General features: G+C 34.2%; 1 protein-coding gene across 2 annotated transcripts in view; it reads right to left on the bottom strand.

Annotated features, from left to right (window-relative positions):
• The window catches only part of EXOC6B (exocyst complex component 6B), a gene marked incomplete at both ends in the record, with an annotated part of 577,226 nt that overhangs the window by 211,474 nt on the left and 345,957 nt on the right, over nucleotides 1–19,795 (bottom strand). For both annotated transcript variants that reach the window (XM_084235083.1, XM_084235084.1), the window contains one exon: nucleotides 16,829–17,008. In XM_084235083.1, the coding sequence (XP_084091209.1) occupies nucleotides 16,829–17,008 (180 nt within the window). The remainder of the gene's footprint in view (nucleotides 1–16,828; nucleotides 17,009–19,795) is intronic.

Genomic DNA, 19,795 nt, shown 5'->3' with positions numbered 1-19,795 from the left:
GCGCTGGGTTGCGAAGCTGCCCGCAGCCTCTGCAGCGCTGGTTCGATTCCCGGCTGCTCCCCGGCCACCAGAGGAGGGTCCCACATGGCGCGCAGACCTCTCCTGCCGCCCGCTGCTCCCCTCAGCAGTGTGCTTCGGTCCTTCTGCCTGCTCTGCTCCTGGCTCTGGTTCTGGTGAATTCTCTCACCCTCCCGCGCTTCTGACTGTACCCAGTGCATGTATAAACAAAAACAAATGAACAAACAAATAAATAAATAAATAAAAACATGCCTCTATTTAAAAAAAAAAAAAAAAGGTAAGCAAACAAAATAAAAAGTTGCCTTTAGTTTTGGTTTGTTTCCATTGACACTGAAAATAATCCAATAACTTCTCTGAAGATCATCATGGGAATCATATATCCTAATGTTTAAATTTGATACCTGGAAATATTCTGGCACTTTTGTGCAATGAATACTCAATTGTCCTCAATGAACTATTTCTGCCCTTACCCCAAACGGGTAATGTATGTAATTCATACATTAAAAAGCAAGTCTCACTAGTAAAGTAAAGCTTTTGCTTTCTGGGTACATTTAGCAATGTTTGGAAATAACTTTGGTTCTCAAATTTTGGGTAGGGTCTATTATTCACATCTAGTGGGTAGAGGCCAGGGAGCTGCTATACATCCTTCAGTATACAGGACAGCCCCCCAAAAAAAGTATTCAGCCCACAATGTCAATAGTGCCAAACTTGAGAAGTCTTGCCTTGGAGCCAAGATTGAGGACAAGATGGAGGTTGCTTAAGCATGGTACCTTGCATTCTGTGCATATTTAACAAATATTTCTTGGATGCAGATATAATTAAATTGAATAACATGCTCTAGGGTAATAATTGCAAACTAATATGATTTACAAAGGGCACTAAATGAATTCGTTTAGGGAAATTATAAAGCTTTCCAAGAAAACAATTTGAAAGGAGAAAATTAATATGGAGTATGGATGTTATAACATGACTGCTTTAAAAATACACACACATAACTAAAGATACATGACATAACTAAGAAGATTATATTTCTTCATCTTATAACCAGCAGAGTTTCCTAAGAAGGCAAAAATCAACTGCTGATGTAGTCAGCATCTGCTCATCTATAAAGTTGCTGTTAGCTTACAGGTAAATAGGTAGAATAAATATTTCTCCCTACAAGTCTTAAAGATTCTTTATGATAAATTTTAAAGGGAAAACAAGATGTAAATGAAAACAGAACCTCTACAAGTTCTTTAGCACCTGAAAAGTCATATTAGAGGGAAAATAAAAGTTTGTAATTCATTGAAGACATATTACTAGCAACCAAGGTCCACTGAAAGAAAACAAACTCGATTAAAGGGAAATTAAAAGGCAGAAAAATTATGAATTTTTCTATTTTAGTTAAACTATTCAAAGAAACTGAACTGCCAACAATGCTTATCCTGCTACTGCTCAGTCTAGAGAACAAACTTTAGAGCCACAGATTTGAGGTCAATTTTGGAGCCAATCAATCCATGGCTACGGAAATGTGGACAAGGTACTTAACTAGAATCTTAGATTCTAGTACTTAATCTTAGATTCTTCCACTGTAAAATGGGGATACTAAATCTATCTTCTCAGATATTGAATGTTGTTATCATAAATCATAACAGAGATCAAAATGATCAGCCAGTTCAGCCCGCTTAATTTAATTTCCTAGAGTATTAGAAGGACCACAGATCATTTGTAAGCTGTTGAAGTACTTTGACCTAGTGTGAAAATCCCACTTTGCACATACTTTTCCAGAATTAACATCTTAGCCTTAACTATGATGGACCAACAACTTCACAATGATTTTTAAACATTTATTTATTTTGACAACTAACTTATTCATTCAAATTGTGCTGCATATTATCTCTACCAATACTGGGCAATAGATTAAAGATTTGCTATTATGTGGCTATAAGGAAAGAAACAGGATCAGGGTGGTGCTTTTAGTTAAATCTTTTGTGAGGTAAAGAAATAAACCTGGAGTAAGTCTCTTTATTTACTGATATCAGCTTATTTCAGTACTGACTTATTCCTGAAGTGTATCTTTAGGATAGTTAGATATCAAATGTATCAGCAATGCTCCAAATCATTATACTATCTTCTTCCTCAGGGGAGAGATTTTACCATCACTAAGCACTTAACAGATGCTCAATAAATATTTGTTGAAGTAATTGAAAGCAGTGAACCTCAAATTCTAATAGGTCATATTATTCTAAAGTTATACATTTAATAATAAAATCAATTGAATAATATAAAGTAAATGTAATTGAACTAGAATTCAATTATTGCCAAATTATCTAAGGCATTAGGCTATGAAGATATATTAAAACTTGATCTAGAGAGAAAAGTATGGTGATTCTGAAAGTTGAGCCCTGAGCTCCCAGTTTCTATTTTAAGATACGTATATATGCTTTTTCAGTGTATATGCTTTTTCAATGTATATGCTTTTTCAGTGTATATGCTTTTTCCTTATCTTCAGAAAATCACCTTAAACTGACATTTAATGCACACTCTTTTCATTAACATTTCAGATCCCAGTTTAGAGGCTTGCTACATGGATGTTTAGAGCAAGATAAGCAAATACTGAACAATGGGCCAGAATTTTCTTTTGACACACCTATAAAGCCTAATTTTATTTAACTTCCACCATATTGTCTAAAACATCAGCTATTAAGAAACACTATGTGGGTTCTGTAAAAACTTGATGATACTTTTATTCAGTCATTAGAGGCAGCAAAAATTCTACCTCTGCCACTTACTTGTGGGGTAACTTATTTAATGTCTCTGTGCTTCAATTTCCTTGCTTCAAAAGGAGTCAAATAATACCAATAGAAGAAGGTTCTTAAACAATATTTGTAAAGTAACTTCAAACAGCTAGTATATACAACCTCAAAAGGTTTTAATCACAGGCACAGAAATATAAAGGTTATATTTTTACTTAACCCTTTCTGATTTTACAATTGCATGCATTTAACATAGTTCTTAAAAAAAAAAAATGAGTGCTACTCTGATCTGAAATCCTAACTCACATTTGGTAGTAAAAATACAAAATAAACAATTAAATAAATAAATAAACGAATCATAATGATAAAGGATAGTGCTTCTTCTTCTATAACCTACCATTAACAACATACAAAATATGGAACATACACACATCCCACAGAGTTAACTCATTAAAGAAATCTCAATATCAGAAACATGCATTAAGTACAAGGCAAATAACCTCTCCATTAACCTTTCGGAGTTGAAATCGTTCAGAGTTGAAAGATTAAAAATCTCAAAAGTAAAAGGAGCCATTTAAGTCGCTCTGCTCCAAATATGTTACACAATGTGGGAGGCATAACACTGCAATCCTAAGAATGATACATATTAAGTGACCTAACAGGCATGTCCAAATGTCTAAATTCATCCACCACCTCTTTCTAAAATTGCTTTTTTTTTTTTTTCAGGTTATCTATTTTATTGATTATATTGCCCTTCCAACTCCTGGCTCATGATTTCAGTCATCTATAATTCTTCCCTTGTTGTGTACATCCAATCATTATCCATTTATATTGATTAAACCACCATAATATTTTTCTTGGCAATTCTTACTCTTTCTCTATTCAAATATTCTTTAATCTGAATTATAGGTTTTAGGAGGAATTTCTGCAACCAACTCCTATTTAGTTTTTCTCTAATTTGTTTCATCTCCAATCCAATTTCCTGCTGTCAAATTAATTTTCCAGAAATAAGCTATGATTTTAATATTTCCTTGTTTAAAACCTACCAGTGATTTTACTTTCACTTACTAGCTGGGATCTTCCACATTTTGGGCCCAAAAATTGCCTTTTTCAATTTGTATTCCCTATTGTTTTTCTTCATATATCCTAAATTCAGAAAAATTAAACTATTCATTATTTCCCATGCACATCCCAAGATTTCAGCACTTATTACCCTCTTTTTAGGGCTACTTCTGTCTTACAGGACCTTTTCCTAAATACTCTTCAAAACCACTGCAGGTAGCATTTTCTTTATAAAATCATTCCCAAACTTCCTCACTCACAATACTTCTTCTTGGACTTTTATTGTGCTTTATCTATATCACTCATAGGACACCGATCCTATCTTTTAATGACTGCTGAACATAATTACTATATTTATATGAGGAAACAGAGGTTAAATGGTTTTGAAGTGACCATGTCCAGATCACACTGAATGCTTATTGCAAAAGGATTACCCAATCAGTTATTTTCCTTTTACTTAGACTCTGTTATCTATCTATCTATCTATCTATCTATCTATCTATCTATCTATCTATCTATCATCTATAATATACACACATAAAAATATATGCACACATACATACTTATGCATACATGCACAAATGTGTGATATGTTCACACATATAATAGCTGAAAGGAAACTTAGACACAATACGGTATGAGTGTTAGATTAGGAATAAGGAGACCTAGGAGACCTGAATTTTACTTTGTTCTTTTGGTTTTGCTATTAGTAATTATAGTAAGCTTGAATAACTAACCTAATTCCATTGGAATTCATTTTTTCTAATCTGTGTGGTGTCAGACATGTTGGACATCAGGCTAAATATAGCCATATAAAAATAGAGAGGTTGCTGTATTAGCAAAGATTATTTTGCTGTATTTGCAATACCTAATGAATAGTTAAGGTTATCTTTTCCTTTCTCTTTTACCAGATTATATGATATCAACTTGTTGGATATTCAAAATTTTAATCTATGTTTTCTATTAATTTACTGAACGGCTACTCAAATTATGTAATTAGGTGATTATGCCCAAAATCAAATTATGATGATATAAGCAATAGCTCACAGAGAGGTAAATAATATGTTTTCAAAATTTGTTTATTTCATTCATCCTCATTTGAGGTATACTTTAAACAACATGTGTGAGAAAACTTTAGATATCTATTATCATCTCTCAATTAATAAAACAATTTTATTGTGGGAACACAGAATAAATTAACTAAATGTTAAACATACTATCTAAACAACTAAATAATATGTTATATAAAACATGAAAATAGGACATAAAATTAGCAAAAATGACTACATATTATGCTATAAAAACGATTTCACCTGGGTTTGGAACATCCGATTAAATCAATACATTCAAATGTCAACTGCCCAAATTGTCTTTATAAATAATGAGTACAGTGCTATCTTAGAACATCTGGACAAGAGGCTGACCACAAATGCATTCACTTCAGTATAAGATCTACCCAGTTTTGGACAGGATACTCTAATTGTCATGGTAGCATCTAGAAGAAGGCTAAGGGCTTTGAGGAGAAACGGCAGATCATCAGCAACTTTTCATCTATTCACAAGTTAAAAAGAGTGATATGAAATTCAGCAGTGCCATACAGTGAATTAAGAGAAAAGCACATAACTGTAAGTCTATTCTTTCACATATACTACGCTTATAAGGAAAATAAACGAGCTCATAGTGTGAAGATTTTGGAAGTATTAACATTGGCGCCGTAAATTATCAATCATACCTTTGGTTTTTATGTTCCTCATTTCACCTTCTAATTTGTCTTAGAGCATTATCTTTCATTTGCCACTGTGATATGGGGAGAATAGGTGTAGTGAAGTTTTAGAAGACACTGCTCCCAATGAAGTTCTATGACTAGGTTGGACTAAACGTAAGTATTTAATAACATAAGAGTAATCCAAGAAATAGAAAGTGAAAATTCAAAATCAGATGTTGATCTAAAATTATTGTCACTATTAGTATAATTTCAAATACACTTTCACAGTTACTGGATAGGGGGACTTCTAAACATTAGAAAAGCATTGTGTCAAGTTAGACACTAAGTTACTCCTCATGTATGGGTTCAGCACACAGAGGTGGAAGCACAGGAGGCTCAGTGTAGGAAGTTCTAGTCTAACACTCTGTATTCTGCATGGATTGCCTTTACGCCATCCCATAGAAAGTTATCTATCTATCCATTGTTCCAATACAGACCATGAATTAACTAGTTCATACTCTATTTAGTTTAATTCTCTCTAACTTCTACTTGTTAGAGCTTTTCAAAACAGGACTAGTCTATCTTCCATACAACCACTCTTTCCAGCCTTTGGTTTTCCTACTTCTAGAATAAGGAACAGAAGAACATCGGATATTCAAATTTTACTCTAAGTAAAAGGCAACAAATTAATGGGAAGAATCAGGAATATAGCAATCTGTTATAGTTTTTTTTTTCCTATAACTATTTGAAGGACTATCTTTCAGAAGAAATGATAATTAGACAAAATCAACACTACAGAAAACTGTGGCAGGCTCTTTAGTGTTCACACATTCTGATAATGTAGAGAGGGTAAAGTGGATTGCAAAAGATCTAAAGGAAAGGGGAAAAAGAAAAAGACCTTAAACTCTGGTATTTGGATAAGATCGCTTTTTTCACAGTGTCTTCCAGGCATTTGGACAAGAAACACTTAAGCCAAATACCTGTTCAAGTTCCATGAATTCAGAGAGAGCCTAGCAAGTTTACCAGAGGGCTCTGCAAGGCTGGGATCACCTACTTGAGAAGATATAGACACATTAAAAGTTAATCACATGCCTTTTGCATATTAAAAAAAGAAAAGGAATGAAATCGTGAGAGGGGTTACATGTTAACTCAGAGCAACAGAGAGTCAAGGTGAGTCATGAGACAATTAAATATTTTGAGTTATCCATAAATAAATGTGGTCTGGTAGTTTAGTCATTGTGGTTCTAGATCCACTTGTGATCCCCACTCTGTCTCTGGTGAATCCTCTCAACACCTGGGCCCCAGGCCTACACCCCAGTTCTTGTATGTACAATTAAAAATAAATCTTTCCAAAAAATCTAAACAATCTTAAATCAAAGTCATTAATCGTGGGAGGGTAAGAGGATTCACCAGAGACAGAGCAGGGAACAGAACAGGCAGACTGGCGATGATGAAATACACTGCTGAGGGGAGCAGCAAGCATGACAGGAGAGTTCTGCTCACCATGTGGGACCCTCGCCAGCGGGCCAGGATCAAACCGGCACTGCAGAGGCTGCGGACAGCCTGAGCCACCAGGGAAGGCCCTCCTTGTGGTTTTCTACAGTGAGCATCAGCAAGACAATTGTACTGGCCTAGAAATATTCCCTCAACAGCACACGATAAGTGTGGTTAGGGGTCATCGTAGCCAAATCATTTCCAGTAGACTGGGCCATGAGCTAACATCAGAACTGAAGTAGGACTGGAGCTTTAAGCATTACCATTGAAACTTGACATGCTATGAAGCTTAGGCTCATTAGACTCAGTCCCTGCCCTACACTGGGGAGTCAGGTTCCACCAGGAAGGTAAAGAGAAAAACAAAAAACACTGGAAGGATCCCCATGGACCACTGGTAAAGGAAAGGAAAATCCTAAAGAAAGATCACAATTATGTCCCCTCAGGAACTGACATATATTTCCTTTACTTCCTACAAGGCAGCATAGCCACACCATTCCTTCAATAATCTCAAAATAATGAATGCCTCTTGCATATATTATATAATGATTTTTAAGTTTTAATAACAATAATTAATACATCATTATATAACATTTAATATCATCCACTACAAATATTATTGCTAACATTCATTAAATGCTTACTATGTGTTAGGAACTGCTATTATTTAAAGTTTTGTGGTTTTAGGACAATCGAAATGAACATTCACTTCCTGAAATAAAGCTTTTGGAGATCTACAACCATTAATGAAAAAACATCTGTGATCTGGAGGAAGCTAAGTTCAGGTAAATATTTGAAATTTAATTGTATAATCTTTCCCTTTTCCTCTCTGACATAGCAGTTCATAGCATGAAAGTTCAAGTTACCTACAATGTTTGGATCATAAAGTACACTGAATACATATAATTAAAGAATGCAGACCTGTAGAGATCACGCACTCAATACTACAGGACTGACAGCCTCATTCACTAGTGAAGAAAACGGGAAGACTGGGAATCATGGTGAAGCAAAGAGAAGCGGAGCAGGAAAAGAATAATGTGAGCTGTAAGTGATACTTCAATTTCTTAGGGAAGAAAAAAACAGTTAATTTTGAAAATTATATTAGAAAATAAATGTATATTTCTCAAAGGGTAATTCAGATCATCAAAGCCCCATTAAGATTCAGAGAGTGAAAGGACAAGCCACAAACTAGGAGAAAATATTTACAACACATACATCTTGTAAAGGACTCATCACCAAAAAGCAGTTCTCAAAGTGTTATTTGCACTGGAGCTCCTTCAGACCCACTAAAAGAATTCACGAGGTCAAAATAGTTTTTATCCCAACAGTAAGATATTAATTTTCCTTTTTCAGTATGTTGACATTGCCCTGATGACATTTTACTTGTATTAATATTTGCAAAACAAAGATGAACGAAGTCACTGGTTGCCATAGCATGACTTAAAAATCAACATGTGTACATACTACAGTGGGTTTTCTTGAAAAAAAATGGGTAAGACACTAGAACAGATACTCACAAAGGGGTATATTCAAATTGTCAATAAGCATATAAAATGTTGCTAAGTTTCATCAGTTCTCAGAAAAAAAGGAAATCAAATCATCGATGTAATACCAATATATAGCCAATGGAAGGATTTAATGACCAGGACAGATAAACCCAAATTTCAGCCATGACATGAAGTGACCAGAACTCTCACACACAATGGGTAAAAATATATAGTTTAGTATAACCCTTCGGACAATTGTTTGCAGGATGCTCAATATTTTCATACCTTATAACACAACAATTCCACACAAATAGGTACTCAAAAGTAATATGTTCACCTGAATACATACACAATAAGTTTGAAAGCAATGCTATCTCTAGTAACTAAAAACTGGAAACACTCAAATATCCAATATCATATAAAAATGGAATAATCAAAATACTTCTAAGCAATGGATGACTCTCACTGATGTGATTTTGAGCCCTAGGGAGAAGGGTAAAGAAATGAGAAGGAAAGGCTAGAAGGGTCTTCTAGGAAATGGGTAATGCTCTGTTTCTTAATCTTGGTGTAATCACACTGGTATATCTAGTGTGGGAAAATTTATTCACTTTTCTATATGTTTATTATTCTCTCATTAACAAAGAGCACATGAAGGTGGTGTTTTTTCCCCCTAAAGGATGGGATACTTAAAAAACACATTTTTACAAGGGCCTCAACTAAAACAATGAGTTACAGAGAGCACTGTGTGGATTTTACAGCAGAAATGTAGTCAACAAGATAATAACAAGACAAATAAAATAAACAATAACAAAATAAAAACAAAAACTCAGTTCACCTAAATGAAACACATATGCAAACACAACATAAAAATTCCTTGCTTAGTGACAGTCACTAAGTGTTGACAAAAGTCTCCAGATTTCAACAGTTAAAGATAGTAAATCTTTCATTCTCCAGAATAATATAAAGGGAATCAAATCATCCTACATAAAAAAAAAAATAACAAGATGTTCTTTGGGAAAGACTTTGAAAAATATAACACGATGCATTCAGGGAATCGTTTCAAGACATAAAACTTTTATTTATTTATTTTTTTGCTCTCTGTGTGTGTGTGTGTGTATTTGACTGTAACCATTTAAGAAGGTGTTTTTTTCCTTAAGATCTTGGATCTTCACCTACAACCTTACTAAGCCATATTAAAACTGTGGCTATAAACCACCATGAAATCAGAGCAGCACAGTGACATGGACAGATTCCTGTTCACGTGACCATGAACTCCTCACTCCACATATATGCAATAGATAAGCTGGAGTATCATGGTACCAATCAGCAAGCTTAAATTTTCCATTGCAAGGAAGTACAAACATAGTTTAAATGACCTATCTGCACTATTCCCTGGAAGCAGTATTTTCTTCCTTAGGATCGTAAGTACCTTTTTAGTAATTTCCCAACTTTCTTATCAATAAAATGGAATTGTAAGTAAAATAAATTAAAAAAAAAAGAACTGTTATGAGATAGATGTCATGTGGTGGCAGTTATCTAAGTTGGACATTACTGTTCCACACATGATGCCTGTTAGACAAGTCCTGAATCATGTTGACATTTCCGCACACCTACTCGGTGTTGGACATGTTATAAGTCTAACATATTTTCCTTCAAAAAACTTGGAACTTGATTTATGATAAAGGGGATAAAAAGAAAAGTTAATAATTTAAAACAATATAGCTGAAGTTTCAAACAGAAAATGAAGCTAATAAAAACACGTAGCAGGTCACAGGAAAATCAAACCCTTGGAATATGACTCCTGGGGAAGAAGGAATCTAGTCCTGAAAGACTGTAGGAGAAAACTGTATTTTAAGGGCAAGGGAGATTTTAAAAGAGAGTTAAAAGGAGAAAGAAAACCATGAACAAAAGTCTACAGCCAGAATTAACTATACTATGTTTGGGAACAATAAGTAAATAAACTTGACTAAAGTCAAAGTTTTATATAGAGGAATTACAGTAAATATATTTGGTTGATATATCCTGAAGGTTCTGATGCCTCTATTCACTGAGGATACCTGAAACTTCCTCATTTCGTTTCAAAGAAAACCACAGATTTGACTGATTTTGAGGCTCATTACTAGCACTAGATAAGAAAATCCATATGAAGTATCACATAAAGGAAGTAGGTTGGGTTAGCAATAGGGTACTCTCACTGGTTTCTTTCTCATTCCCAAAGTTTCCATTTTACAGGCACATTACCACGATTTACCTTCCTACTGAGTGTTGTTCTGGTCACATGACTAAAATTTAATAGTACACTAACAAAGAAATACTGAGTAAGACTTATAGAGGAAATGGCATTTAAATGAATGACACATAGCTAAGAGCACCTCATGCATAGCTTAAAGATATAATAGTATAACCTAATGGGAAGCAGTTCACACCTCAGATCCATTTTGTCTAAATGAGTAGTTTTTACACATTTGGTAAACCTCTCTATGCTTTACTTTTTTCAGTAAAATGAGACTTTTTTGCAAACTTATTGTAAGGAATAAGTGAAAATATATGTAAGTAAATGCATACATAGACATATGTGACAATATATACACACACAGAGAAACATCTATCTCTGAATATACGTGACATACATATATAGTCTCATTTATGCCATGCAAGAAATTCACATAAACATGCTTAACCTAGTACTTGATCCACGGCATGTATTCTAAAGATAGTAGCTATTATTAAATATTAAGAGACAGTTTTACAGAGTAGAAAAAGCATGACTCAGAGAATTTACCCCCTCTACTTAAATATTTTCTGAACTTGGGCAAGACCATTCGAGGCCTCAGCTTCTATATCTGTCAAGGGAGGGGGGGAAATAATATCTGTCAATATATTTCATGATGGTTATCTAAAAAGTCAAATGAAATAATGACAATATAGAAAAGAAGTGACTATTATAAAGTGATACACCAAGCCAAGGTAATTTTATAATTAAAATTCTGTCACTTGAAAAACAATGATTTTTGTTATTTTGGGAAACTTCAGAATATATGGAAGTTGAAAGGTCAATTTAAAATTGTTACCCAAACATTTGGTCCTTTTTTTAGAATGTTTATGACTTTTCTTCTTAATAAATAAGTTATTGCTTTTGATGGAATACATGATCCAAAATGACTTTTAATCCCCTAGTATTGTAACAGGGTGGTCCCCAGGAAAGGGGGCGGTTCCAGGTTCCCTGCCCCACCCAAGGGATGGTGGAGCTGAGCAGGGAGAGAAGAAGCTGCAGAGGAGACTGAGGAAGGAAGAAAGCAGGATGGAGAGCCAGAAGAAGACCTGGAGGAGGCGCATGGGGCCTAGAGACACGTGAAGAAACTGTGCTTGTCTTTTGGTCATGGACGGGGTGACACAGATGTGGGTAAGACCCGTGGGGAGGTGACAATGGCAGCTTTTATCTTGATTTTGATTTTGCTCTTTTCCTTACGGGCTTGTCTGGTTGTTTCTGACCCTTTTCTGTGGTTCCCCACTGGAAGATGCTTTAGACTTGTGGCAGGCTTTGGGGCCTTGCTCTGGGCCAATCCCATTTGGATGGAGTTTTACCCACGAGGGGATGGGTAACTTTGGGTGCTTGATTTAGAAACTAGATTCTTTGCCTTTCCTGTATTGTTTCCTAGTTGTATTAAAGTTCCTTTCCATTAAAGTCTCATGTTTTGTGTTGATGCGGCAGATGGCAGAACCCATTTAGAATAGGCAGGTATGTGGGGTTTGGGCTGCCCCTCTCCCTGCCCTGTGACAGTATGAATTCACTTATTCAAAACAAGTTAACTCTCTAAACTCTCTTGTGTACCGTTTCATGTAAGGTGCTGTACTGCACATAGAGATAAATATGACTAAAACAGAGTCTCTACTCACAGATGTCACACTCCTATAGCCTTGAAATTTCTAGGAGGTAGGATGGTATAATGGAAAAGGTATAATGGGATGGTATAATGGAAAAGCATTCAAGTCACATTAATTTCATTAAATGGCCCGCCACCAATTTTCTGTACCTTTCAAGTACATAACTTCCCTGAGTTCATGTTCTTATTACTAAAATGTAGTAACTATAGTTCTGACTGAGGGATTTTGACTCTTCATTAATTGGGATTACACTTAACACAAATAAAACATCTGGAAGCTGGAAGGTACTTGGGAGGATTATCCTGGGCATATAGAAAATTCAGAGTGGAAGATAAAGACAAAAAGTTGGGGTCACATTATGGAAAGTCTTGGTGGTCACAGAGATTTTGTGCTTAATGCGAGGCACTGACAGTTTCTACAAAAGCAGAATCTTTTGGTTAGTCTATGATGACAGCAGTTCACAGGATTAAATGGAATGATAAAAGAATGTCAGCTTTAAAAAGAGCTTTATGTAGGAAGAATTGTAGGAACTTGTATGTAGAAAATAACTTTCCCTTAAAGAAAGCCCATCAACTAACTTTTCAGGAAGGGTAAGCCCAGGATAGCTATCACTGTATTTTTAGACAAAGGAGCTAAGGCAAACAAGGAGAGATTTTGCCCCAAGTCATATAAATTAACATTAACAGCAGACAGAGCATACAAATTCAGGATTCCCTCCTCTAGGTCTGCTACTTGAGACAGCATTTCCTCTCTCTAAAACATTTCTGAAAGATAATTATCAGGATAACAAGTATAAATTTGCAAAAGTATGCTCTTATGTGGAGCATGCAAAATAGGAAGCTGTGCATGCAACTGTAAATTATACAACTGGAGCCTGAAAAAAATGCTGTGGACTTACCTCATCTGTTAACTCAAAAAACATAGCAACATTTTAGATCTCTGTGGAAAGCCTTATTATTAAATCATTTCTGGATGCCTCATAAAAATAGGCATAGCACTTTAGTCACCAACATTTCAAGGGGAAAATAGTTGCAAATATCAATATTCTCCCCTGCAATGATTAATTGTCTAATGGAGTGTAATCTAGGACATGCTCATGCTCTCCCTCTCTCTCCCTCTTTCTCTTTCCAAAAGGCTCACTTATCCCTTTGGCTATGTTGCTGATGTGGTGACAGGACATCCCTGAGAACAAAGAAAAAATGGAAATTTCAGACGAGATCAGGCACATTCATGGTGGTATGGCCATAGACCTGGAAATTTCAAAATGTAAGAGAACAAGACAGCAGAGATGCCTTTTTCTTTACAGATCTTTCCATATATATATATATATATATATATATGTATATATATATATATTTCCTATAATTTAATCCCTATTTGAAAGAGACTCACTCTTGGGAGAGAATTTCAAACATAAAAAAATATTAATTAAAAGACAAATTATTTTGGTTCTTTTCCAGAAAATGTTCCCTTCTCTCTCATCTTTTGCTAATAATGCACAAGAGCAAATCTTAGAGCTGTTTTGCTCATACAGTTTACTAATACTGGGTTCCATAAAGAAGTTATCTAGCAGGAATAGGAGATATAAACTCAAATCCTGGGTGATCTATTTTGCTGTCTGTGGACAACCAGAAGAAGGGGTAGTTTTATAAATCATACTAGCTTGATTCTAAAGAACATAGAAGTTGGTAGATACAACTACTTTAGAAAGTGTGGCTTCGGAAAGAGAACTCTCTTAGACAAGACAGAAATATAACATTTGTAGAAGAAATACTGAGGATTTCTAGGGCTGTGAAACTGAACTCTACAATAAATAGTAAGTGGTAAAGTGGTTCTGAGTGGTAGGATCGACTAAATTCACAGTGAGAGGTTGCAACACTTAGGTAGCAATAGCAGCTCAAAATAAACAATTCTGTAACTTATCTGCAGCCCTGTATGAAAGGTCACAACTTTACAGATGGACAAAGCATATACTTTGAATTAGACGAACAAAAGTTTAATTCACAGTACTATTTCTAAATGTCAATTTTTGTTTACAAATAAATTTTAGAATTATTCACTTGATGAAAGAATTACTTAATTGATATTCATTGTGACTATATTAATTTTGAAAAACTCTCTACAATGTAAAATATTCCCATTCTAGAAGATTGTATATATATGTGCATAACGAAGTCTCTTAAATTACACTGAGACATGTTTTTGACATTGATCCTACATATTACTTATTTAATAAATCCATATAAATCTTATATCTTATGTCCTATAATGAACAGAGCATTTTATGGCAATATATTTTCGATAAAACATAGCTATCATAAGAGAAGTTGATTTGTTTCCTAAGTAGACTCTCTAACCAACAAAATTTTACTGCTCCTAAATGTTTATTTATTTTCTTAGGCCATCCATTATGCAATAACAGCTATGAATGATGATAATATGCATAGTTTATTACAATATTTATAATTTAATTCTTTTTCTTAACTCATTTGATAGAACTTCTAAAGCAATAGTGAGAAGCAGCTTCACTGTACTTCTGATGTTAATGTTAATTGTTTTTAGTGTTCACTATTAAATCTATGGTTGCTGCTCAATTTTATATAGATGTTCTTCATCATGTCATTGAAATACTATATTGCTTGCATTATAGTAATTTTTTAATCAAGGACACAGGTTAGATGTTATACAATGTCTCTCAAGAATATATAAGGATGATCATATACTTTATCTCCTTCACCTAGCAATGCAATAAATTATATTAATATATTTTTAATTACCAAATCATCCTTGCATTTCTTAAAATAAAACCTACATAATAATGTTAAGTTACTGTCTTAAATATTTTGTAATTGACTTGCTAAAATTTTATTTGTCTTATTTTTTATGCATAACTGTGAGATTAGTTTGTAGTTTTCTTTTTTGTGTTACTTTCATATTGTTCTGGTATGAAGCTAAAGTAAATGAACTAATTTTCTGCATGCCAATCCTCCCACTAAGAACTAGGAAAAACTGTAAAAAGCCTAGAGAAAACATACATTAAAAGACACCAGAAGGCTGTGAAGAAATCAACTAAAGCAATGAACACTAAAGGGAATAAAACTTCAGAGAGGGCAGACCTTTTAAAGGTGAGCCAAGGAGCTGAGCTATCTCTGGGGATATTAACCAAACCCAGACATAGGAACAGACTGAACATCTAGGTTTGCCTGAGGCAGAAAGTAGCTACTAGGGTGGGGTAAAAAAAATAGTGTTTGTTTTTTTTTTTTTTTTTTGTAGTTTCCATGGGGTTTAAGTGCCAAAATTATAGATTTGAGTGTCAGTTTTCTCCTTAAGACAATTTCCAAATTCTAAAGCTACACAGTTGAGGCTGAGGCAAATAAGGGTCTCAGCCAAAACCCCTGAAAAGCCAAGAGAGATTTCCTTCATTCTCACAGCAGTTCAGAGGAAACAACTCACTAGTAAGAGAATCCATGAGAATCTCACAGGAGTTGAAAGATTTGAGGAAGTGATAAATTGACATCGACAATCTCCAACCACTTTTTTCTTGGTGACAAATGATGATCTAAGTACTGTCCTTCACAACATATTTGCAAAATTCTAAAATTGAAGGCATGAAGCTGAAGAGATAAGATTTCTATGAAAACTGGAAATTTCCATCATCTTTTTGGTGTTAAAGAGACAATGGCATGCCAGGATATAATTAAAAACTCTAAATAACCACATCCTAGCACCCAGGGCATACCAACTGTACACTACAACTGCAGCCCAAGCTTGACTCAGATCTGTTCATGATTGGATTACAGTGATGGAGTTCAAATCAAAATTCACCAGCCCTTCTACCTACTTAGTAAGGAAAAGGTTAACTAATTTTGGTAGAAGACATAACCTGAATTTCTACACATTTTAAACACAGTGTTTAACATCAATCAAACAGTAGTAGAAAGAGACTGTATCATGTAACAGATAACACCAAGGAAAAAAATATCAGGATCAAATCTGCCAATACAGGTGTGAAGTACGCACTGGTATCAGTAAATAATGACTTTAAAATTACAGATTAATATGCTCAAGAAAATAAGCAGAAAAACAGACACATTATATTTGGGGTTATAAAAAATTGAATGGAAATTCTAAAACCAAGAGAATATCTAACACCTAAGTTTTCCTCCTATTTCTACGAAGGCATTCACTATGTATTTGAAGTTAGGAGGAATATAAGTAGACAAGTTATAAAGGACCATTTTCAAAATAAAAATGTCATCAATGAAAAAATAATGGAAGAGGCCTTTAAATTTTGTTAAGAGATGATGATTACAGTGTGAGCTATTATATTTTATAACTAGCTTCCTATCTAGTTAAAGCAGAAACAAAAAGTGTCTATCATCAAACTAGATTTTAGGGGAACATTTTTTTCTATATGATGAGCAAGTAATAATAACATCACTTACAGGAAGGTGTGTGAATACAGCAAAGGTGCTCCGTAGAAAGGCAATGAGGTCTACTAGGTAATCACTAGCTTTGTTGCCCAAATCTCCTGTCATCCAGTCATAGTCAGCTAGCTGTAGAAACTGATCAATCTTCTGGTTTAAGTTGGTATAAATCTCCTCTTCAGCTGCATGTCTGGCATCCTGTAAAACAAGAAACCACAAAAATCATTCAGGATTCCAGTATGAGCAAGTCAAAATTTTATGCTTGGCGATATCTCACATATATCCACAAAGTAACAGAGGTAGGAATATTAAGTAATAGCACAGACTTCATTAATTTTTCTTTTTTCAGAAGCACTTTGGAGTTTTTTCTATTTTTGTGTCTGAAAGACAACCTATTATTTTGCTTCACCAAATGGAGAAACTGCCTTCACTGCCTAAGTCCAGGACTAGACTAATCATAATCCTCACTCCACCTGTTCAGTTCAGTTCAATGCAAAAACCTAAGAACATACTGGGTTCTATTCTTTCCTTCATAACCAGTCATTGTGTATTATCAATTCTAACTCCTAATGTCTCTCTCATACCCTCCTTTATATTTTCACCTTTTTAATGTACTTAAATACTTTAATAAAGGCATTAACTATGTGTACTTACAGGAACAATTTCTCAATAGACACTCCTGCACTTACGTCTTTGGATTCCATTTTACTAAGAGTTTTCTTTTTATCAACATCATGTTTGAAATTTAGGTTTAAGTAAAAGTTGTGCAGAAAGTGGGCCCTTGCTAGTACTGTTTCCCTCTTTGCCCCCTCTCACTATATCCCCTATTAAGACATCTTGCATTAGTGTGACATACTTGTTACAACTGATAAACCAATAATGTTATTTTATTATTAACTAAACCATAGTTTGCATTAGGGTTTACTTTGTGCTGTACAGTTCCATGGATACTGACACACACATAATGTCATGTATTTGCCATTACAGAATCATATAGAATAGTCTCACTACCTTAAAAATCTATGTATTCTTCTTTCCCACATTCAGCCCCCAAATTCTGGCAATCATTCATCTGTTTACATTCTCCATAACTTGGCCTTTTTCAGAATGTCATATACTTGGGATCACATCATTTGTAGTCTTTTCACATAGTTCCTTTATCTAGCAATTTACATGTAAGGTTCTTCCAAGTCTTTCCAAGGCTTGAGAATTCTCATTTTCATCATTGAATGATATTTCACTGTCTGAAATATTTATCCATTCAGCTAACAAAGAACATCCTGCTAGCTTCCAAGTTTTGGCAATTATGAATAAAATTCGTCTAAACATTCATGTGTAAGTTACTGTGTGGGTTAAGTCTTAACTCCCTTAAGTAAAGCCATCAAGCATGCTTGGTACATTACATGTAAGCCTATCTATACTTAGACTTTTAAGAAACTGAGAAACTATCTTCTAAAATGGCTGTACCATTTTGCATGAGCAGCAGCAATGATTGAGATTCACTTTTGCTCCAGTGTTCTGGCTTTTAGCTATGGTAATAGCTGTGTAGTGGTATCTTGTTTTAAATTGCAGTTCTCTTACCAATCCTTATTGAAGTATGTGTTCATATCTTTTACTCATTTTTCAGTTGGGTTGTTTTGCAATTGTTGAGTTTTATCCATTCTTTGCATATTTTGGATATAAATCCTTTCTCAGATATACATCTTGGAAATATTTTCTTCCAGTGTATTGTTTGTCTTTGCATTATCCTAACAGATTCTACGGCAGGGTTTTTCATTGTAATGATGTACAAATTAATTTTTTCTTTAAAGTATTCTGTTTTTTTGGTGCTGTATCTAAAAAGTCATTGCTAAAATCAAGTTCACTTAGATTTTCCCCTTATATTACCTTCTAGTAATTTTATAGTTCTGTGTTTTACATGTTAATCCATGATCTGTTCTAAATCAATTTTTATGAAAAGTGTAGGATCTGTGTCTGCATTAATTATGCTTCTTTTTACTATATGGATGTTCAGTTATTTCAAGACTATTTGTTGAAAGATTTTCCTTTCTCCATTAATCTGACTTTGCTATTATCGGTAACTAGTTGACCATACAGTAATGCATAGCTTAATAATGGGAATAAGTTCTGAGAAATGTGTGATTTTTTTTGGGGGGGGGTGTATGAGCATCATAGAGTATAATTACAGAAACATAGATGATACAGCCTACTACACACCTAGATTATATATAAGGACCTCTGCCATAGGTATGATCTCTCAATGACTAAAACACTATTACATAGCACATGACTGTATTTTTGTGGGTCTATTTCTGGGCTCTCTGATCTGTTCCCTTGATTTTTTACCTATTCTTTTGTCATTATTATGCAGTCTTGATTACTGTAGCCTTATAACAAGTCTTAAGTCAGGTAGCCTTAGTTCTCCAATGTTGTTCATCACCTTTTATGTTGTATTGACTATTCTGGGTGTTAAGCTTTCCCATATGAACGTTAGAATTAGTTCATTAATATACACTAAATGATTTGCTGATATATGAATTGGTTTTGCATTGAATCTATAGATCAACTGGCAAAAACTGCTGTGATAAAATATTGAGTCTTCCTATCCATGAATATGGAATGTAGCTCGATTTATTTAGATCTTTCTTTTTTTATTTCTTTTCATCAGCTTTACAGGTTTTCCTCATATAGAACTTGTGTGTGTGTGTGTGCACATATATTAGTTTTCCTTTTTTTGTGTCAATGTAAATAGTATTTTTTTTATTTAAATGCTTGCTAAAAGAAAGCAAATAACTTTTTTATATTAAACTCTATCCTGAACTTTGCTTTACTCACTTAATATTTCCAGTAATTTTTTGGTTAATTCTTTGGCATTTTTACTTAGATGATCATGTCATCCTCAAACAAAATCAGGTTTATTTCTACCTTCCCAATCTATTATTTCTAGTTCTTGAGGAACCGACATACTATTTTCCATAACAACTA

The sequence above is a fragment of the Talpa europaea genome (genome assembly GCF_964194135.1).
Source record: "Talpa europaea genome assembly, chromosome: 6".
NCBI lineage: Eukaryota > Metazoa > Chordata > Mammalia > Eulipotyphla > Talpidae > Talpa > Talpa europaea.
This window is presented reverse-complemented; position numbering and strand designations above follow the sequence as displayed.